This window comes from Neltuma alba, unplaced genomic scaffold, assembly GCF_004799145.2.
Source record: "Neltuma alba isolate B1F8T4 unplaced genomic scaffold, ASM479914v2 tig00012197_pilon, whole genome shotgun sequence".
Classification (NCBI taxonomy): domain Eukaryota; kingdom Viridiplantae; phylum Streptophyta; class Magnoliopsida; order Fabales; family Fabaceae; genus Neltuma; species Neltuma alba.
In genome coordinates, this window is record NW_021636737.1 from 322,973 (window position 1) to 345,763 (window position 22,791).

The 22,791-nt window shown below is 34.8% G+C and overlaps 4 protein-coding genes across 5 annotated transcripts; 1 reads left to right on the top strand and 3 right to left on the bottom strand.

Moving 5' to 3' along the window:
- Nucleotides 1-2,201: 2,201 nt before the first annotated feature.
- LOC114724757 (GEM-like protein 4) lies at nucleotides 2,202-3,383 on the bottom strand. The gene is made up of 4 exons (XM_028911200.1): nucleotides 3,207-3,383; nucleotides 3,045-3,125; nucleotides 2,605-2,879; nucleotides 2,202-2,512 (listed from the first exon to the last, which is right to left on the bottom strand). The coding sequence occupies exons 1-4, from the start codon at nucleotides 3,316-3,318 to the stop codon at nucleotides 2,339-2,341; spliced, it is 642 nt and encodes a 213-aa protein (XP_028767033.1). The 5' UTR covers nucleotides 3,319-3,383; the 3' UTR covers nucleotides 2,202-2,338.
- A 1,783-nt stretch (nucleotides 3,384-5,166) lies between these two features.
- LOC114724758 (GEM-like protein 4) lies at nucleotides 5,167-6,451 on the bottom strand. Its single transcript, XM_028911201.1, has 4 exons — nucleotides 6,197-6,451; nucleotides 6,025-6,105; nucleotides 5,588-5,862; nucleotides 5,167-5,478 (listed from the first exon to the last, which is right to left on the bottom strand). The coding sequence occupies exons 1-4, from the start codon at nucleotides 6,303-6,305 to the stop codon at nucleotides 5,305-5,307; spliced, it is 639 nt and encodes a 212-aa protein (XP_028767034.1). The 5' UTR covers nucleotides 6,306-6,451; the 3' UTR covers nucleotides 5,167-5,304.
- A 1,957-nt stretch (nucleotides 6,452-8,408) lies between these two features.
- LOC114724754 (probable transcription factor At1g61730) lies at nucleotides 8,409-11,025 on the top strand. Its single transcript, XM_028911197.1, has 2 exons — nucleotides 8,409-9,755; nucleotides 10,753-11,025. Exon 1 carries the CDS (start codon nucleotides 8,535-8,537, stop codon nucleotides 9,735-9,737), a length of 1,203 nt encoding a protein of 400 aa, XP_028767030.1. The 5' UTR covers nucleotides 8,409-8,534; the 3' UTR covers nucleotides 9,738-9,755; nucleotides 10,753-11,025.
- Nucleotides 11,026-12,576: 1,551 nt separating this feature from the next.
- On the bottom strand, nucleotides 12,577-18,637 carry LOC114724770 (transcription factor SRM1). 2 transcript variants are annotated; one of them, XM_028911220.1, is made up of 3 exons: nucleotides 18,572-18,637; nucleotides 16,237-16,975; nucleotides 12,577-13,395 (listed from the first exon to the last, which is right to left on the bottom strand). In XM_028911220.1, the coding sequence occupies exons 2-3, from the start codon at nucleotides 16,614-16,616 to the stop codon at nucleotides 12,891-12,893; spliced, it is 885 nt and encodes a 294-aa protein (XP_028767053.1). In that variant the 5' UTR covers nucleotides 16,617-16,975; nucleotides 18,572-18,637; the 3' UTR covers nucleotides 12,577-12,890. The 2 variants fall into 2 exon arrangements, with proteins under 2 accessions (XP_028767053.1, XP_028767052.1); XM_028911219.1 differs by lacking the exon at nucleotides 18,572-18,637 and adding an exon at nucleotides 17,589-18,048.
- Between the last annotated feature and the right edge of the window lie 4,154 nt (nucleotides 18,638-22,791).

A 22,791-nucleotide genomic window follows, 5' to 3' on the forward strand; every position in this document is an offset into this window, starting at 1 on the left:
AAGAAGTTGACAGTAAAATCCGAGAGGAGTTTTGACAGTATTTTCTAGAAAATGGGGTAAAAATCGAGCTATTACAGCGGCAATCACAGTAAGCTTGATATGACTATGAAATAGGAAGTTCACTCAAACAATAAAATCACAGCTACAATTACGGTAGCTAACTGTAATTCGAGGTGATCCTTATCATGTATAACCATAAGGGACAAAATAAGTCTAATATTCACCCTCTCTTCCCTATCCATGTAAAGTTACATATCAGCAAAGAGAACTAACAGAGACAGTTTCTTTTCCAAGAGATAAATGTTTGTGATGTTCACCCAGGGTCATGAGGAAGTAAAAAAAAGACAAGGGCATTTACATTGATCAAAATAGCATGTTAAAGGCAAAGATAACGTAGTAAATCCAGCAAAAGATTCTGCTGGGCCTTTCATGTTATCCTACCGACAAATTTAAATGATAGAAAAGTTGCACAACCTTGTCCATAGTATATACTTGTCGCCTATGTACTTTTAATCCTGTCATAAATAAAATTCCAATGAAGGTCCATATTTATTCGTGAGATCATTTTAATATGGAAAATCTAAGGAAGGAAGTGAATATTCTGGAAGTTTCATTAATAGAAACAAAAGAAGCAGTTGTTGAATTTCATTGATGTTCTTTGATAGGTCAAAATGCCAGATCATAAAGTCAGGAAGCTGACAGGGCTGTAAACACAAACTTTTTGAGCCAGCAATCAGGTTCAAAGGACGGCTGTAGACATCATGTGGTGGGTCAATAAGGTGAGACATGCTTTAATGTTTTAGAAGCAGTAAGGCGAGACATATTTTATCATTCCTACATGATCCCCATCATCCAATGTATACCAACTACCAAGTTGTGCAATATGGAATGTCCAAGATTTCAAAAGAAGATTACAGCGAGGTCCAAAGACAGAGACGGGTCTCAATATTTTTGAAAAGTGAAGTTTAAATTCAAATTATCTTATCCATATGAAAGTCTGGCTTCCAGTGGGAAAATATTCTAATGATGTCCCTCTCTTTCCTTTTTGTGTATGCTTCAAAATTACATAACAGTTAATATAACTAACAGAAAAGGTTTATTTTCAGAGATGGCACAATTTCTAATGTTAGTCAACCAAGTTCATGGAGAAGTAATGAGACTACTAGCATTGTTCAGCTATGCTTTGAGTTTATTTTTCATGAGGACTACGAATAAACGTAGCGGCTAGCATGCATAAAAAGGGGGGAAAATCGAAGTCTAATGTTTGCCCTCTCAAATTTATATACGAGAAAGAATAATTAAAAGATATAGTTTCCTTTTCAATGTGGCGTAATTTGTAATATTAATTAACCAAGGTCATGGAGCAGTCAAGATAAAACTCAATATGATTGGGAGAATTAGCATTGTTTAACCAAATTTTGAGCTATTTTCTATCAGGATTAAAAATATAATTGGCAACTAGCCATGGAAAAGAAAAAATCTAGCTCATTTATGTGAATATGAGATGATTGATAATGAATGATTACTCTCATAGATTCAAACCGGAACTTTTTATCCTTGAAATATCAAAGTATAGTGCGATTTTATCAGGAAAAATGCATGCGTAGTAGGCAATGAAGGTCAGGGCAGTGGCAACGAGGAAAGCCACACCTTGCTCTTTTCACCCAGCAGCTTATGTGCCGTTGTAAATGAGGCTAGAATCCTTATGCCAGTTATGTACTTTCATATTCCTTGTTTTGTTAATTTAAATTCTGAAATGGCTTCTTTCTTGATTTCACTTGACTGTTTCATTAATTAAGACCTGTGACAAAGGAAATCATTGAGGAGGATAAGCATAGCATGATAAGGAAGCCTATACATTTGTGGTCTCGGACATCTTAATTTTCTATGTAATTGAGAGTAATATATATGTAAAAAATATTAAGGTCCATATGTTTGATTGTAACTGATTTTAATGGGATGCAATGTGGGAGAAACACTGGTAATGTTACTGGTGGGAACAAAGAATAGAAGAGATAAATCAACCAAATTGGCCGTGGGTCTATCTAGTAAAATTTTGAAGATCCACTCCTTTCAGATTTTACAGGAAACGGCCGATGTCAAATGATCCAATATTTATGGTATAAAATTTGCAAATTGTATGGTTTGAATGCTAGAATTCAGAAAAGTAATATTATGTCATTGAAACAAAAACCACAACATGAAGAACAAAGTTTATTTTTCTGATGAACATAACTATGTACAATTTTTGGACATGTATTTTTCCCTTTGTTGCTTCAAAAAATAATAACTAGTGAAGCATTAGGGATGAAGAATCACTCTTCTGCTTTCTCATCCTCTAGGATTGAGAGACAGCAAGCTGAAGATATTTGAAAGCTCGCCGATAATTCAAGAAACCCATGAACCAGAAATCGAAGTTGTCCACAGTATCTATTTCTATATACTTTTGCGAAGGCTTCCTCACATTTTTACTTTGGTTGACACATTTTATCTTTTCAAGTGGAATCACGACCTGCAAATGAGAGATAGGTTTGAAGATTTCTATTAGCAAAGAATGATGAAAGAAATATAGAGATGTTTTGTGTAAAGCTACGAGAGAATAACCTTATAGTGGACTCTAACTGGTTCTCCTTTAGGGGATGCGATCTTAATGGATCTGTCACTGCAAAAAGCAACCTTTCCTGTGGATATGAAAAGGAGTCCTGCTATAGGACCCGATGTGGTTGATAGATAGCACTGTGACGCTTTCAATAACTTCTCTTCATCTTTGATGCCAAACAATTGTTCAAAGATTTTCGTCACTCCACCGACTTGAAGAATTCTAGCTCCCAAGCTCAACTTTCCTTTCACTGTGTCAGTTATCTTTGGCCTCAGTCTAACTGCAAGTTAAAAAGGTTTTAAATCATCAATTGGAACTTCATTTTATGTTCCAAAAGTGTAAAATTATGCATTCTGCAAAATTATTTTAGGACTATGATGACCTCATCTTGTCACTGATAAGAATTTACATGCTGAAAATCTAGAAGTCGTTCAAGACTTCATACCATGGTCCTGAGCTTCCTGTGCAAAATTGCCAGCCTTTCTTTCAAACTTGTTCAACCTACTTAGAACTGGACCTGCTTCGCCTGCAAGCATGATGATATTTAATATTAAAAGATGATCAAACATATTAATCAATCAATTTTTGCCAGGGAAAAATGACCTACCTTGATTTGAACTTCTGTTAACCTTGTTGCATTGGCCAGCTGACTCAAGTGAGTATTTGTTTGAGGTGATTGGAACCCCAATACCTACCTGCTGGAGAAGTGAAGCCTTCATTTCGAGTAATCTTTCTAAAGTTTCCCCTCCGTGATCTTTCTGGAAGATGTTATTCAAGAGAGATTTCCTCAACCTATTTGATGAATCCTTGTGTTCTGCGAATCCATATATATATAAATGAATAAAAGGAGACATGGTGAACCTTGACTTTATGTTTGATGACTCATTTGTGGATCATGAAGCAGAATAAAAGAGAACAACTTGGTAAAAATAAATGTTAAAAGACATTTTATCTATGAATCCATGTTATCTTTAATAAAAGCATACCAGAAATTAGCAATGGTGGAATTAACATGCTCAAATGAGGAAACACCTTGGTGCCATAAATACCACTTGTCTTCTGCTTTTTTCCCACTTGCGTATGCTTCTGCAGTGGCGTCATTGAAGCTTTCTGTGCTGGAAATACACCTTTCTGATGAGATATGTTTACTTGTGATAAGATAAGAAAAAGTAAGGAGAAAAGGCCATTTGCTTATATCACCCACGATTACTATTTAAATGTACAGTTACTGTCAGATTTGAGAATTCAGTATCAAAATGCTTAGGTGGGTAATTCAAATGTTCCTTATCATTGTCTATACTTATCCTCGGGTATTAATTATCATAGTTGAGGAATATTTAGTTGAAGGTCCTTTTTTATTTGAGAGATCACTTAGGTATATGTTGAAGGCCTAGTAACAAAAGCAACGGTGAAGTGTCATCACAGAAAACCCCTCCCTCTGCTTGAGATTCACATATGTAGTCAGAAAGATAGTGAAACAAGAGTGAGAGTATTTATAGGATTTGCTTCTCTTTTCTACACTCGTTGTAGTCAATTCATGAAGGTAAGCCATCATTTCTGTTCTTCTTGGATTAGGGTTGATCATCATATACAAGAATTTAAAGCCAAATGCAACAAATCGAAGTGGGATGTGTTCATAAGACGGCTCGACAGAGATTTGGTCTTGATTAATGTGTAAGTTATTCCGAGAATATTCTTGAATACCGAAAAACACAATTGACTATTGATGCATTATTACCTTTTGAAGGTTCACGAGACAATACCATAAAAAGTGAGGAAGTTGACAGGGCAGTGACAATAAACATTCTGAGACAGCAATTAAGATCAAAGGCGGCTATGGACATCATGTGGTGGGCACCGCAAGTTGTAACATACTTTAAGGTTTTTTGTGAAACGAAATTTGTCAGATCATTTCCGCATCACCACCATCCACCTTAGAGAGCCAAATACCAAGTTTTGCTGTATGGAATGGCCAAGATTGAAGCAGGATCCAGAGATAGGCACGGGGGAGAATTGTTTTTCATTTCTTTTAAAATTATTAAGGCTTAATGATACCATCCATCCATCCATTTCTAAGCCTAAACACCAATCCAACTGGCTTCGAAAATGAAAAAGAAAATATAGCAGGCTCGATTATGCGGAGTGGGGATGAGAAACCCTACACAGTGCTCATCACCACCAATTTATGCATGGTAACAAAGGAAGGTAGAATCAATCTGCGAGTTAAATGCCCTTTTTCTTGTTTTTGTTTTTTTTGTTTTTTGCTTCTTTATGTTATCATGAGCTGTCATCATTCCTGGCTTCATCTAGTGTAGCTTTTCTTGATTATTTTAGTGGCGTTTCTCAAGTACCGTAGCTTAGGGCCTTTATTGAGGGTAACCATTAGCTTGTTAAAGAAGCGTGCTGCTCTATGCAATAACATTTTGAATATCCATTCCATTCTGATTTTAACAGAAATGGTCAGTCCTGGGTATGAGGCCATTATTTAAAGTTTGAATGTTATAATTCTATGAAGTGTGGAAGTTTTCAGGATACTGAAATAACTAATTAAAAAGAAGAAGAAGAACTTGAAGAACAACGTTGCTTTTTCCTATCAACAAAACTTTGTACAATGGTAAAACATATAATGGAACCTTTGTTGCTTCGCAAAATAATAACTGATGAAGCATAAGGGTTGAAGAATTACAATTCTGCTTCATCTTCCTCTAAGATTGAGAAACCACATGCTGAAGATGTTTGAAAGTTTTCTGGTAATTTAAGAGACCCGTAAACCAGAAATCGAAGTTGTCCGTGGTAAGGATTTCTAGGTACTTTTGTGAAGGCTTCTTCACATTCTTACTTTGGTTGACGCTCTTTATCTTCGAAAGTGGAATCAAGACCTGCAAATAAGAGATAGATTTTAAGTTGTATATTAGCAAAGATTTATAAAAGGCAATACAAGATTCAGGGATGTTTTGTGAAGATACAGTTAAGGTCTGTGAGAATCACCTTATAATGGACTCCAATCACTTGGCCCTCAGGGGATGTGATCTTGATGGATCTGTCACTGCAAAAAGCCACCTTTTCTGTGGATACGAAGAGGAGTCCTGCTACAGGACCGGATGTGGTTGATAGATAGCACTGTGATGCTTTCAACAACTTCTCTCCTTCTTTGAAATTAAATTTTTGCATAAATATTTTCTCCACTCCACCAACTTGAAGAATTCTAGCTCCCATCCTTAACTTTCGTTTCACTGTATCAGTTGTCTTTGGCCCCAGTCTCACTGCAAGTGAAGATGGCAGTTTTAAGAGATCATTTAGACTTCATTTATTTAGGCCAATAAAGTATAATGGAGGGATAAGAAAAGGTTTAAGCGTTAAAGAGGCATTTTCCTCCGACCAAAAGTCACAAACTGATTATCTGAAAGTCATTTAAGACTTCATACCATGCTCTCTCACTTCATGAGCAAAACTGTCAGTTTTTCTCCCAAACTTGTTCATCCTACCGAGAACTGAACTTGCTTTACCTGGAAACATGAAGGTATTCAGAATTAGATGATGACCAGACATCGCAGAAAGGATTAACCACTCAAGTTTTGTAAGGGAAGGATAACGTACTTTGATTCGAACTTTTGTTGAACTTGTATTGGCCTGCTGAATCAGGCAAATATCTGTTGGAGATGATTGGAAATCCAATAACAAGCTGCTCAAGAAGCGACGCCTTCATCCTTGTATTTCTCTTTCTATAAAATTTCCCTTCTATGATATTTGTGAAAGTTGTTAGTCAAGAGAACTCTGCTCGCTTAGGCTGATGAATCCTGGTGCTCTGCAACGTTATATAGAAGAGTGCAGGCAGAGTAGGTGAATCTTGACTTTAGTGGGATGCCTCATCTATGTTAGATCGTCAAGAAGAAGAAAAGAAAGTTGATATAAAAAATTGAACGGCTTGTTTGGTTTCTTTTAGTAAAAGATATTATGTACGTATGCATGTCAAATAAAAGTATATAAAAGATTAGGTATAAAGGCGGAATCAACTTGCTTAAATAAGGAAACTTCTTGCAGTTATCACAGCTCTTGTCTTTTATTTAGTTAATTTTCCCCTGTATATATGGTTCAGTGGTGGTGTGAAAGAAACTTTATTTCTGTGCTGGCAATGAACCTTTCCGACGCAAGATTTGTCCAACTGTGATGAGAAAAAGTACAGAGAAGAAACCATTTGCTCAGGCCACCAAGAAAAGATATTGAAGTGGTTTGTCTGCTTAGTATTACGTCAAAAGTGATGTCAGTGCCAATGCTTTTGCAAAAAATAAAAGTTCAATGACATTGTGATGTTGAAAGCCATATTTTAGTTCTAAAGTCAGTGAGGTATGCGTTGAAGTGAAGGGAAATGAAGCGTGTAGATGTTTAATAGAAACATAAGCAGCATTTACAAGAAAGAACTCCATGGGAGAAGTTTTTCCGCTAGAGTTCAGGTCATTCCTTTTGTTTACTTCTCCTACTCTTCCTTATCATTATGAACTCTTTTCGTTTTGGGATTTTATTGCTTTTTCGGGTGCTTTATTCATTATATCATGTCCTAGCAGGTGAAATACATCATCAGATTAATAGGAGTATAAGAAATCAGACATAGGTTAGATGCATGTGACGTGTATGATTTATGCATGTTAAGTTTTTGCAAGATAATTACATCAAATTTCAAGGTAATAATTAGTGAGTTCATATTAACTCTTAGGATTGCTGCACAAAATCGACTTATGATTAACCAGTTATTGGGCATGACTTCTAAATTCGACATCTTTTAAGCACATTGTATAGTGTTGTGACTTGTGAATGACTATTTATGCTTTCATAAATATTGAGCATATATTTATGATTTATTAAGGCAAAAATATACATTTAGATGTACTGTTTATTTTGTTGGCAAAAAAAATATATATATTGCATATTTTACCAACTAGGTCTTTGGGGTTTAATTCTAAAAACTTATTTGAGATGACTTATAAATAATTTTTTCATGACTTATGAAATTTAATATAAACATATGAGTAGAGTTTTATCTTGAATTATGAGAGTGTTTAGGTAAGAACAAAACTATGGTTTCAGAAATGTTTTCACGGTATACGAAGTAAATATATAAAGGGGTTTGTCTCGATTTGCATAAAAGTGCTTTTGCAAAGTGATTATAGTGGTGTTTGACAACCTCCAAACCATGGTTTTAAAAGCACTTTTCCACAAACAAAACAAATTCCTCTACATATTTACTTCTTAAACAGTAAAAGCACTTCTGAAACTATAATTTGGTTTCTATCCAAACACTCTGATAAGGGGTGTTTCAAACACCCCCTATGTAAAAGTGCTTATAAGCACTTATCAACCACAAATACTAACAAGCCCTAGCCCTAGGTAAACATCTGTCATATTAAGACTCTGTTTTTCTTGAACTTATACGAGGTGGTTAAATTTCATAGGTTGTTAGTTAAATTCAACGATTGAACGCACTTTTATTGAAAAGGAACAAAAAACTATTACTCTCTTCGTTAAAGAATTGTAGGGCATTTTTTGAAGTATCATATTAAAATTAAAAATCATATTAAGAATATAAGGCATTTTTTGTCTTTTAAAGTGTAATTAATCGTAAAATTTATCTAAAAATGCTTTTAATTGAGAAGTTTAATTACTAAGATTTTTTAATTAAGACACTCTATTTATATAAAAATAAATATGAAAAATGTATACCTGCTAAAAAAAAAAAATGCATAATTTTAAAAGTTATTAACTAATTTATTAAAAAACATAAATGAGTTAAAAATTTCTTATAATTTATTAAATGCATTCTTCGTAAGATTTGGACTTAAACTCGAAAGTTTGCCTAGAAGAAACTTTTGAGGAGGCAGAAAGACGGGGTGAACTGCAGCAAAAGGCAGGCTTAGCCTTGCTTCTGAAACCCTAATCCTCGATGGCGCCGAAACGTGCCTCTCCTTTGGACGAACCACCGTCGGCCTCTTCTTCATCCGAAGAAGAAGACGAAGCTTCGTCCGAAGTAGGTTCTTCATCTGAAGAGGACGATCAGCCTGCAAAACTTACACAACCCCCCTCTACTGAAAAGAAGCCCACTGCCAAAAAGCCTCCCCCTACTGCTCCAATCGCAAAATCTCAACCAAAAGGTTCAGTGTCGGAATCTGAGACAGAATCTGATGCCGGATCTGACTCCGATGATGAGCGCCCCAGTGAGAATAAGGATCTGATTGTCAAGCCTATCGCCTCCAAGCCTAAAGAAGAGACGGCTAAAGCCAAGAAGTCGAAATCCCAGTCATCCGTTTCACCGGCCAAGGCAGCGAACAAGCGACCGAGTGACAGCAATCGGCCGGTTGCTGACTCAAAAAAGGCGAAGAAGGGGAAGGATGCTGCCGGAAACGATGAGATACCGGCTGCAGAGGATGATGGTAAAAAAGCTGGGGATGAGTCCAAGAAACTTTTCCAGAGACTGTGGAGTGAGGATGATGAGATTGCGATCCTCACGGGGTTAGCGGAATATGCAGCGAAGACAGGAGGAGCGGCGCTTAAGGATATTAATGGATTTCACGATTTCATAAAGAAGTCGGTCCATGTGGATGTTTCAAATGAACAATTAGCTAATAAGATTCGGACTTTGAAGAGAAAGTATGTGAAGAATGCTCAACGAGGAAAAAATGAGGAAGGCCCTAGTTTTTCAAAACCATACGATAAGAAAGTCTTTGAATTGTCAAAGAAGATCTGGGCTGATGAAGGAGCCAATGGAGGAATAGAGATTACAAAGTCCAATGGGAAAGTGAAGAAAAATATGAAGGAAGGTAGCAGCGTTGCCGCTTCTCAGAAGCCAGCGACTGATCTGGTTTCAGACTCGAAAGAAGCTAGAAAGGTTGACATTGATCCGAAAGGAGGTTCGTGGCTGAGTTTAAGTGAAATGATTAGGTTCAACAAAAGTCTGGGCCTGTCAGGGTTGGATGATAATGCTATTAAGAGGGGATATGAACTGATTGGAGCATCCAAGAAGGCAGAGTTAGAAGAGAGGTGGAAGCAACTGCAAATTGCAGAATTGGAGCTGTTTGTGAAACGGGTTGAGCTTGTCAAGGACGAGGCTAGTTTGATATGGGAGGCAACTAAATCTTCAGGCAATTAGGAATTCTGTTACTATTAGGTAATCCAGAGTCTAGAGAATGTTTATATCATGTTTTACTCGCGAGCTTTGTAATTTTTTGGGCTAACATATGGTTGTTCTATGTTGTATTGTTAAATGTTAAATTATTATTTGCTTGGTACAAAAGAGGAAGATCAAAACTAGTATCCTATATTGAAGTTGGCATTTGGAACACCCACCGGAGGTTACCTCTGATGAGTAGCTATGTTAATTAAATCAAGTTATGAAAGCAATCTGGTATTTCTGTTTCTTTATAGTGATTATGGAATGGTTTGACCTGTTTTGTTTGTGTGCGCATGAAGAAGAAAGGGCCGCTAATATTGGTGAACTATTGCGTATAAAACCAATGAGTTGAAATTACTTCTGATTCAATAAACTATTCGGGGATCTTGTGGTGTTGTGGTTTGCAAAGTATGATTTCTGAGTAATGTGTTATGGCTATTGTTTGCCCCATTTGTTTGCTCATATTATGAATTCTTTGTTCTTAAATCATGCCTGGGGGAATCTCTTCATTAATTGTGACCCATTTGGCTTAAATGAAATTTTGCCCATCAGTTTTGTTTTGGACGCTACATTGTCGTGCATGTGTTCGCAGCATTCTAATATTGCACGTGCTAAAGTTGTATTTACCTGGGCTTAAGCCTTACAGTGAATGAGGGGCATAACAGATTTGCAGTTATCCCTGTCTGATGTAGCAGTTGCTGAAAATCTTTTGCCTATCTCACTGGTTGTTCGATGTTATTTTCTGTTTGATATAGCGTGGTGTAATTAGTAAATGTAAATTCTAGTCAGATGGTTGCTGTTGGTGCCTCAGTGATATATCCTTTAGACTTGAGTTTGTTGGATGGGTACTGTGCATGTCCAGTGTTGCGGCCTCGTTGATTGTTTTTAGAGTGATCTATATCTGATTCTACTTGCAGCTTCCTCGTATTTATTTATTAATTTTGTTGATAAGGGCCCTGTTTGATTTTGATTGATTGGTTTGCTTGCTAAGCAGCGTTTCATCATTTGTTTGGGGTTGGATCAATGCTAATCAATTGTGCTCTGCTGGCTCCAAGAGGGAGAAGTTCAACACCCAGATCTCGATCGGAATATATTGTAATTGTAATATCAGTATGAAATTATGGGGGGGGAAAAAAGAATCAATATAAATACTGTTTTTGTACCCAAATAAAAACTGTTCCACTTGCGCCCCACACCAAAGGCTGCGCACGACACCTAATTATTTACGTGTATTTTTAAGTTTTTAAAACATTTACCCAGAAAAAAAGTGTGCGTGTTTTATATTTTGTTAAAATAATTTAAGTGTAGACATCGATGCTTCAATTTAAATGATCCTTTTTATAATTTAATAGAGGTCTTAGGAAAATTTTTGAGCTAGGTAGGTGTTCTCTTATTGGATATAAGAATTTTGTTTGAAGTAATGTTAGCACTTCTTTCGTACAAAACGTTTAAGAAATTTATCTAGTAGTTCACAAAAAGGGGATCATAGTTTTTTTTTTTGGGGGGGGGGGGGGGAGTACTTGGAACATTAACTTGGTGTGAGAAGAAATTTATTTAATGGTTTACAAAAACTGGATCATTCTATTCTTTCGATTTTAAATATAAAACCTTTATACTAATAGTATAAGGGTCTTATATTTAAGATCGGAAAAGTATTAAAAAAAGGATGTAGAACATTAGCGTGGTGTTAGTTGATATGTTCATTAGATGTGATTTTTCGTGAGGCGACTGTCCAATGATTTATAAAATGGAAAAGTAAAGAACTAAAATTAAGAGTTAATATGATTTTTAGTCTCTTAAGTTTATCTTTATGTTAATTTTAATTCTTTAAGTTTTGAATTATATGATTTGATCATTCAAATTTGTTTTTATTTTAGTTTTGATTACTCAAGTTTTAAATCATGTTTTTACTTCTCAAGTTTCTTTTTAAAATATTAGTTCTTATAATTCAATAAAAATCTAGACTATTCTATCCCTTAAGAAACCAAAAGTAAGGTTTGAAACTTGAAAGACTAAAATCAAAATTAAAAAAAAAAATTGAGGGATAAAAAAAATTATATTACCTCTAATCCTTGATATAAGATTTCGTTTGATTTTTATTTTGATCTTAATTATAAGATCTTAATTCACTTTATCTCTCATATTTATGTATTTTTTCAAAATAGTCCTTCTTAACAATACACTTAGTAAGGATATTTTAGAAAAGACAACATCTATTTATTATAGATAACTAACTTAACTTATTTCTTTAATCTTCTCAAATTACTCAACTATCTCTTGTAATTAGGACCGGAGGTAGTATTAACACTACAATTAAAAATAAATTTTAAAATTACTATGAAATTTTTGGAATTGAATTTGAAAATTTAATGCCCTTGGTTGTTTTTTTTAAAAAAAAAAATCAAAACACGAACAAAGATGCTTGATTCATGTTGTTTTGGCAAAGTTCTTTTAATTAGTCGTGGAAATTACACGCAGCTAACAATGTGGAGAATTATAATTAACTCAAATTTATTCAAACAATGCGCAGCTTTTGTTACCAAAAAACGGGAACCGACTTCAAAATCGAATCTTGCATAAATTTAAACGAACATATTTAGATGGGCTTTCTCAGAGCATTTACTTTCTCTCTTACATTGTCTGGATCATTATTTTTCAAGGCGATTTTAAAATAAACTCCATTAATCTCGTGCATCTAAATTTTTAATCCCAAATCACATCAAGCACATTACTTTTTACTACATGGCTTGTAAACCAGCAATTGTAAACCTCGTGAAATTTGCGCAGAGGCGCTGGGATTCGTTCTGCATGAAGAAGAGAAGGCAAGGGGCGCTGTAAAATTCAAGGGCATAGAACTCTTCTCTACACAAGGAGCAAATTCTATGAACAACATATCAATTTAAGGTCTACAGAGCAACCAATCCTTTTTATGCTCGTCCTATGGCAGGACTGCCAAGGACTCCAGTGCAGCTGATACAGATTCATGTGCGATTCATTCAAGTGCTTCACCGTAGCATATAGCTTATTATCACTGATCAAGCATAATACTCAATGTCTAGCGAAAGAATTAAAGTGAATAGGCCTTCTAGTCTGCTGTTTCTTTGTACATTTGGCCTCTAAATACCAATAACCTCACCTATGAGCGGATGTGTGTGGCATAGGGTATGTCATAGGACCCATGTTCATTGGGGCACCAGGAACAACCGTGCCGGGAACTGGTGCTCGGACCCCATACGCCATATGTGGTGGCCCAGGAAGATTTACCGGTGTGCCCACTGCAGAGACCAGGGGTCCTCCAATAGGTTGCCCAATAGTTGGGGTACCATATATTCCTACACCAGGAGGTCCGTTTGGAGTTTGAGGGGCTTGTTTGCTTGATTTGGCAGCAGCATTGGATGTAGAAGAACCGTTTGTTTGACCAGTGATCGGTCCTTGAGGAGCTGAAATGTCTCCGTTGTTCACACTGGTGATATCATGTATACTGGATCTTCTTCTATCTTTATTCATGGAGTTCAAACGAATGAAGTATTTTTGAGCATGGCTTGCTACTTGAGTGGGCGTTCTTGTCACCACAAAGTGCCTTGATATGCTTCGCCAGTCACCTTTTCCATACTTCTCCAAGCCAAGAAGAAATAACCTGTTTGACATATTTTAAAATTTTAAAACAGAAGTTCGATGAATTCAAGTTTTACACGTGTATATGAAAACAGATTTCTGGTGCAAGTACAACAAAACTGAAATTCACTAGAAACCCGCTTTCCTGTTAAATCCTATTTCCCATCAAATACAGTCACTTGAATTATCAATCACATTGACTCCTTGATATTAATTTAATTCCATCGAGCAAAATTTTCAAACCAGGGTACATGAATAGCAATAAAGCATTAAATAGATAGACAAGCAATTGCATTGACAAGACGTTAATGAGGAATAGATCATGAAAAGCATAGCTAAGCGCTTTGAAGAAACCAAACTCAACCGAGAAATCATACAGAATGGGAAACGGACCGCGTTCTTTCTTTGAAGAATGCCAATTTAGTAAACTCCAATTGTTTTTAATTTCCTATAGCCTTGAAGAAACCTAAAAAGAAGTAAAAATATGGAGCCAATTGGGTCCGATTCCCCAAGCATGTTGGAAAGAGAATTGATATCACAAATTCTGGACAAGAGTAGAAACAATATGTTGGCATTTGCTCCAATTCAAATTCCTCCAATTTTAAGCAAAATAAGTACAAAACCGGAAAGAAAATGCGAAGGGAGGTGAATCTGCCAATCGTGCATATGGCCCAGAAAACAAGTATTCTGCAATGAAGACTTCAAGAAATTCTAAGACAGAAAATACTTTCTTGGTTGCCACACGCCCAACTTCCAATGTGGGGGGAAAACATGATTTCTTCCAGCCCATCAAACACATTTTTAGTCCAAAAATCATATTCCCACGAAAGCATCTCCCCCTTCCTATTCCCCTCACGAATGGCTCCATCCTATCCTACCAAGCATAACCTGTAAGCCCCCCACTCTGGATGTCCATTTCAAGAGGTATGATGCGTGAAAAGATTGCTGGATTTGTCTATTTCACTGTAAAATTTAAACTGGAACTTTGAACTTTAATATTCTCAGGATGACCGAATGTCATAAGCATATTTGTCAAGGCATATAAGGAGGGTATTAAGTGCTTACGAAAGGCTTAAGATGCTATTTGATACATAAGAGATATATTTTTTCCAACCAACTCGAAATCTATTTTTGAGAGATATTTTTGGCCAACTATTTTTTCAAATATTTAGATATAACAAATATGAAATTTTTAAAATTGTTGTCTTGCATGTCCTAAATATAATAGGATTTTGGAGGCATCCAAATGAAGAGTGAGTCATCACTTAGCCATCATTTTCCCCGCCTTTTCTCCCCTTCCATTATCTTCGGATGACTTCCCTTTCATTCACCTCCCAAGTCCCGAACATGCACTAAATAACAACAGGTCTATTTACAGACAACCTAACTAAGATTGTCAGCTACAGAAATAGCATCTACAAGCAGTTAAAAAAACTGCCACAGGCTCCATCATGTCTCGGGCAAAATAACTCAACGTGCCGTTTCATCTGCTTGGTTTCATCTACAGAGTCTCAATAAGCATTAACCATTGATGTACTTAAACAGGTAGCTAATGTCTTTCAAATGAGATAAGCATCAGATAGGAAGAAAGGTGATGAAGGGCAGCAACGTATCAAGCACTAAAAAACAAACAAGTTGGAAGTTGCATTAACTACTGTGTAGAGAAATCTACTTGCAAGAGTCATTGTTGCACTCCAATCACAGCTTGACATTTTCATGGATGTTACGTGCCAAAAGATGTTGCATATACAGAAATGAATACAGGAATACTCTCGTTCGAAACAGTTGATGCTCCAAAGGCCGGTTAGGACAAGAAACATTTTTGACATTTTTATCCCCCAAGGATAGAACATTTCTCAATTTGGAGTGTCCTTTGGCCAAAAAAAAATTTCGAGTGTCCCCTTCTGATTTTTCTATCCTAAAGCCTCATACCTTCTAGTTCATCTAAATTTGGTCCCTCCACATTGCTCATTGCTGTGCCGCAAGTGCATGGTTTACATGAAGAACTAGTTTTAAAATTGACATAAATTGACAAAATCAGAAACATAAGGACAAAATCAGCAAACATAACTTTCAGAAACCCTCTTATTGGAAAGATCTCGTATACCTACCCTCTCTCCCCAATACTACAATCCATTTTTATTACTAGTAATTTGAATCTAAAAATCCCATCACTGAACACATGTAATTGTTACATGGTTCATTAGCTCCCTCTCTTCCCCCCCCCCCCCCCCCCCCCAAAAAAAAAAACCACCTTTGGAGTAAGTTTCATATTTTCCAGCTATTTTTTACCCTCGGTATTAACTTTAACACAACAACCATGTGTTTCTAACAGCAAATACCTCTAACAGACACAGTTTATTGATCATAATTCTCAATACAAAAATTTTTTAGGCCTTTACAGGTATCATCCTAATTGAATCCTGAGAGACGAGAATGGTCATTGACCCACCAAGAATTGTAAATTGTAAATGTTAGAAATAACAGCAGACATTAAACAACATCAAAGAATATTACTGTGTAAAATGTTCAGTAATCACAATGCCATGGTGTGGGTGAAATAGAAGAACCTTAGGATAGCCATCAGAAAGACTAGGGGTTAACATATATTAAACCAGCAAAAATCATTAAAAAATTTATTAAGGTCAATAACAAACCATTGATTAAAGCCATACTGCAATACCCATCAATCAGGACAAACAGTACACAATCAGATATAACTAGCCACAGAAATATACAATTAAATACACCTGTGCCAACAATTATAGAACAAATTTAAAGGGAGTAACCAACCTCCAGCAGAGTATAACCATCTATACGCGTATGTAAGTTTCAGCAAACATATAAGCAATGACAAAATTACCTGTGTTCATCTTCTGTCCAAGCAATACCCTTTCGTCGTTCCTGATCTGATCTTGAAGCCTTGGTTCCATGATTAGACTCACTGTTATAATGCCCAGAACCCTTCTTGCCCCCACCTTCATCACTAGCATGGCTGGTTGACCCCTCTGAAGAAGAATTATAGGAAGGTATAGGCACACAACCAGATTCGATCTGGTTAAGATCCTCAACCAATAGCTCGTAGTGATGTTTAATCTCTTCTACAGTTTTCCCTGGTACATCAGCTGCAATCTTCTCCCATCGATCTGATGCATCTTCTGGATGAGTTGCTAGGGCATTTTCAAATGCTTTATCCTGCTCTCTGCTCCACACAGAGCTACTACCCACTTCATCAACAGTCATTAAGTCTCGCTTGAATCAACTAGAATTTTATTATAGTAAGAAGCAAAAGGTTTCTAGGTAACTGCTCTAAGATCTAGGTTAAATCCATCTTAAATGCCACAGATTCATGGAATTGCGTGATGGGAAAAATAATTCTAGACTATCTCCATGGCAAGCACTACTATTAACTTTGATGGCCTGCTAAATAACGGGTGGTGATCGGCCTGATACGTTGGATAGTAAGTGCTAGTATACGGTGAAGCCAACAGAAGCAACTAATCCCAAGGAGCTGAAGCAAAGCAAGAATACTGAGATGGGCAAGAATTGGATGAAGATTTGCTTCAGAATTCGAAACATAAGCACTCTTGTGAATTGCTGACCTATAGATGAACAGAAAAGAAATAAGGTTAACTTAGAACATGAGAAATATCTGACAACTATAAAGCCATAGATGCTGTACACGGTGTTATAAGGCAAGTGAAAACTTAGAAATTAATGTAAATGTTAGTCAATATGATGGTAATTAGGGCTTTGATTTTGATATACGAAAGAGACCTTTCGGATGCAACCAATAAGAAAACCCGAGAAGACTATAATGGATAAGGAGTATTCAAATTGCTATTTCCCATTCCCACACACACCCAACAAAAGAAAATATCCAGTTTGCCCATACAATTCTACTGATAAGAACAGTTTTAACAGCGCGGGACCACGAAAATATATTCTTCCACTATGTATATTGATTTCGTAAAAATTGTCCAGCATTCTTATGCAGAAAATCACACAAATGAAAGCAACAAAGAGACAAAATGTTTCAAAGCCCCAAAGAGCAAGAAGAAATAATCTGAGGTTGAACGAGTATTAAGCGGAATCAAAACCCATTTAATACTTCATTATGAATAAAACCACCTTTAAGATAAAAAAATTGAACCCGGCAAAAATCTCAAATCTCAAAAGTTTGATGGATCACAGAGGAAACCCACCACAACATACCTTTGTAAGATTCAACGAAAAAAGCTAACAGTCGGTCACTGTAGATACCATTAAAGGAGTGGGTTTATGGGTATTTATCAGAGTTCAAGAGCACCAGCAAGTGATTAGAAAATAATCACCTCTCAAACACATGGGATGCAAAAGCTAAACTGGGGAACCCTTGTCCTGTTCCTATCCTATTACCATCAAGTTTCTGACACCTTAGCCAACAGTCAAAAAGATATTTTAGTTCCAACACCCAACAAACTATATTCACAGCCAAGTAAAAACCTAATCCCGAGCGCGACTGTGAAAGGTTCGCTGAAGCAACCAATTTTATGTGAAAAATTTGAGCCCCACAAAACCCCAGTAATTACTGTAACATCGTACATGATATAAATAGATTGCGCAACAAATTAATCTCAGCCACAAGAACCAAAAGAAGGTTAAAAGGAAAAAAAAATCAGAATCGGAATGAAAGATAATCTAGTAAATAAAACAAGTTTAAGAAAAAGCCCCAATATTTGATTGAAATTTACAAGGGTAGAACTTAAAAATCATGAATGACATTGATTGCTATCCTGAAATCCCACAAAGAGGTGCAGGATGGGTCAATTGGTCCCATCCCCCAACAACTACTTTGTTACAAATAGGACAGCTGGGCTAGAAAAAGCCACACCCCAAGTTGCAAACCACTGGAATCTGCGGCACCCATTAATATCTGACAGCTGATACAACATGAAGAGAGAGAAATTGAGGAGCGTCGGGTTTAGAGAGGGAATCAAAAGGTCCAAAAAGGTGGAGAGAGAGTGAGAGAGATACTATTGATTTATATTTTTCCTCTTCTTCACTTTATGATTTTCCTTATCTCTAACAAATCCAGGAATAAAAAACAATATCCAAATCAGAACAGAGATGAGATAACAACGTCTATGAGGCAGGAATCCAAAAATAGAAGGATTGAAACAGATGCTTATCATATTCGAGGTTTATGAAATCGTCACCTTTGTATTTCTCTGGAAATGCTTGAAGGCTTCGATGTTTCCCTCTTTTATCCCCCTCTTTCTTCAGTTCTGGTGAAAGTTGAGTTGCCCAGCAAAATAGTCAAGGACAAATACTGTATCTTGTCTTTTTATGCGCGGATGTATTTGCATTTGTACCGCGGACTGATTAAGCCTTTCCTCCCTCCCCCGCCCCCTTCAATTTTGGGATATTTTTAATAGATTTTATAAGTTCGCACTGTTAAATGATTAATTTCTAGATACTTTGAATACTTCGTACAAACACATCATACGTGTAAATAATAACCATCGGAATCATTTCAATCTTTCGGATCTTCGCACTCATCCTTGTCATTTCTGAAAAATTCATATTTATATTTGTTGCCCTTCGGCATCACTGCATTAGTATCTTGCTTGGCGGAGAAACAGTTTTTAGCATTCCTGGTACATACTACCTCTCCCTGCTCTTTTGCCACCTGTAATTAATATAAAATCCTGTTTGATTTTTATTTTGATCCTAAATATAAGACCTCGATTTATTTTGTCTCTCATATTTATATATTTTTTTAAAGTAACCCTTCTAACAATGATAGTTCTAATCAATACATTTGATTAGTATGGATATCTTAGGAAAGACAACACCTATTTAGGACAAATAACTAACTTAACTTACTTCCTTAATCTTTTCAAATTAGTTAACTGGCTCTTATAATTAGGACCAGAGGTAGTATTTTGATCTTAAATATAAGATTTTAATTTAATTTATCTATTTTTTTTTAAAAAGACCCTTATAATAATAGTGGTTTTAACTAATAAACTTAATTAGTAAAAATATTTTAAAAAATATAACACATATTTATTATAAATAACTAATTTAACTAATTTTTTTAATCTGTTAAAATTAGCCAACTAATTCTTATAAGATATATTTCTCCATAAGAACTAGCCGGAGGTTTTTTTTTAATTTAAATACTCCTCCGTCCTGTATATGTATATATAGCACCTAATTGAAAGATGACATGGACTTTATATCTAAGGCATATTTTACATATTTATTAATTTTTTACAAATTAATTTTATTGATATTTTACTAACAATAATTAACTAAGATGTTTTAGAAAATATATTATCATATTAACTAATTTAACTAATATTATTAATTATTTAAATTAGTTAATTAGGTTTACATGAGGATAATAAGGTTTTAATTCATTTTATTTTTTATATTTATTTTTTTTATTATAGAAAGATTAAATCACACGTATTATAATTAAGCAATTTGTTTAATTTTTTTAAATCCATTTAGATTAGATAAATAGTTCTTACGTTAATAATCAGAAGAATATATAATGATTTTATTGTTTTTTAAAATAAAAATTGTACAACGCTACTTTGAATGTCAAGTGCTTGTAGCCAACATTACTCCCCACGCTTACACGAGGTTGTGAATTATATGCCTCGTGTAAATGATATCCAGTAATATAAGAATTATTACTTCCGATCCTAAATATAAGAGCTAATTGATTAATGTGAGTATATTAAAAAAATAAGTAAAATTAGTTATTTGTTATAAATAGGTGTTGTATTTTCTAAAATATCTTTGCTAATCAGGTATATTGGCTAGAACTACCATTATTAGAAAAATTATCTTGAAAAAAATAAATAAATATAACAGATAAAATAGATTGCGGTCTTATATTTAGAATCAAAATAAAAGTCAAATAATATCTTATATTAAATATCGGAGATAGTAGCATATTAGAAAGTTGGTTTTCCAAGAAATTCAAGCCCAAAAAGAACTTAGAAAACAATGCTTCAATTTTAAAATAGCTTTTCAAAAAGAACAAAAATTAGTTACTACTGAAGCAATACCAAACATAATTTTTTTTTTATCTCACTTGAATTTGAAGTGTTTTTCTTACTTAAAAAAAGTCTAACACTAAGCCAGACAAGTCATACTTGAGGTAATTAAGGAAGAAGTGAAGAAAAAGTGAGGGCCAAAACAACGACTGCCCGCCAGAAGGACAAAAGGGAGACGTCAAGGAAAGCGGCCGAAAAACAAATAAAATCTGAAAGAGCCCCAATCATGCACGTAATTTTTTTTTTCTTGGCCTTGAATCGTGCACGGAATTCAACCTTATTTTTTATTAAAAAAAATAACTCTACCTCGCACTTCCTCCTTATTACTATATCTTCATCTTCATTGATCATTAGAACAGTCTGCAAATGTTCTAGCATCTTCACATCTTTTTTTGTCTTGTTAGAACAATTTTTTGCAAAATGTCCTTTTTTCTTACATACATAACATCAGTCAGATTTCTTTGAATAAGGCTTGCGCCTCTTAAAATATCTCAGGAAAGGCTTTCTGGATCTTCTCCTGGAATAAGAACCCTTTGGATATCTGAATCAATGATAATGAGATTTTCTTTTGGTAGAATAAGAGCAATTATTTGTAGTTTAATGTTTCAATTTAAAACAAAAACACAATTAAATTTAATCTTCTCATTGTACAGTCGGTTTTTATGAAAATGTTAGTTTCTCAGGCATTATCAATTACAATACAACGTGTTTTATGTTAAAGATATTATGAATGCTTTGAATTTATATTATTTTTATTAAAAATTTTAAAAGTTAATATAATATTTGATCAATCAAATTTATGTTACTTTTGGTTTTAATTTTTCAATTTCACACTATAGATTTAAGCAGAACCAATAATATGGGTTGAGCCCGCAGGCTCAACTCACAAACCCGACATAAAGTGACAAGTTGGGTTGAAAAAAATAGAGACCATTTTGATACGGTCCTTTTCAGCCCACACTTCCTAACCTGCGGGCTAGTCTCTACTTAATTTACATATAACTTTACATTTTGTCAGAGACTTTAATTCTAAATTTAATTTCTCATTTTCTTTATTGTTTTACTATTTTTATACTAATAAAATAATTATTAATAATAAATGATGTGCTTATAAGTTAACTTTTGAGATTAATTTAATTATATAATTATATGAAAATATAAGAATAAGAAGAATTTAGTCTATAAAAATTTATAATTTAATTTTAAAAATTTTAAATATATGTGTAAAAAAATTTTTTAAAAAAAGATAGGGGTTAGCTGGCCAACCCACCCCTTATCAGGACAAGTTGGCAAAATGTGTGCCTGCCAGGAGGTGGTTTTTTTGGGACCAGCCCACATGGTCTAAACCCTGCGACGGGTTGACCCATAATCAGTGGGCCGCCCTCTTTTACCACCTAGAATTGAGTCCCTTAATGATCAAAATGGTCTACATTTTTACTAATTTTTAGGGATTAATATTTTAAATGAATAAAAATTTAAGACACGAAAATCAAAATAAGAGTAAACTTCAGTATCAAAAAATATCTTAATCTCAAGATTTAAAATACCTTTTTGAGGTTAAGATGCTGGATGTCCAAAGGGGTGTTTGGATGGGAAACAAATCATAATTTTAGAAGTAATTTTACAAAATACAAAATAAATATATAAAAAAATTTACAAAAAAGTACTTTTAAAAAATATTTAACACCCCTGAGTTGCAAACCTTCATGGTTCGACAGTGTTATATGTTTGGGCTTTATCTCACTAGAATCCAGGAGCCGCAAGTTTTACTTTGTAGCCCATTGGACATGTTAAGGGACAGATCGTATGTGTGTTGCCCATTGGAACAGACTTTTTTCCCCCTTCTAGAGAAAAAGGAGAGCATCTATTTTTTTAAAACTATGTTTGGCCGTAATAAAAAAAAAACTGAGTAAAATGTTCAGACAACTATTCTATTTTATCTCAATAATATAAAATCTTTATTTATTTTGAAAATATACATTTTAATCCAACCCATTAACATCAATTAAAAAATATTATAAAAACAGGTCTGTGTTATGATATTTCTTTTCTTGAATTATCAATCATACTAAACGAGTCATTGCCGCCATGGCTGTGCTATTTGGACGGGGAGAAATTTCTTCTATCCCCATCTCATAAGTTTATTTCTATAAATGAAGGCTAGTTGAGTTCATTCATTTAACCCTGACGATCTATTTTCCGGTCAAAAAATTTTTTTTGATTAACATATAAGGCTATGCAATATATTGTTATATCATGCGTAAATTTTGAATGTGCTGTTCTGCGTTCTTTAGGCGTCTTACAAACTCCTTTTTACATGCCTTATGCCTATATGAAAGGAAGAAGATGATGGGGACGAGTCA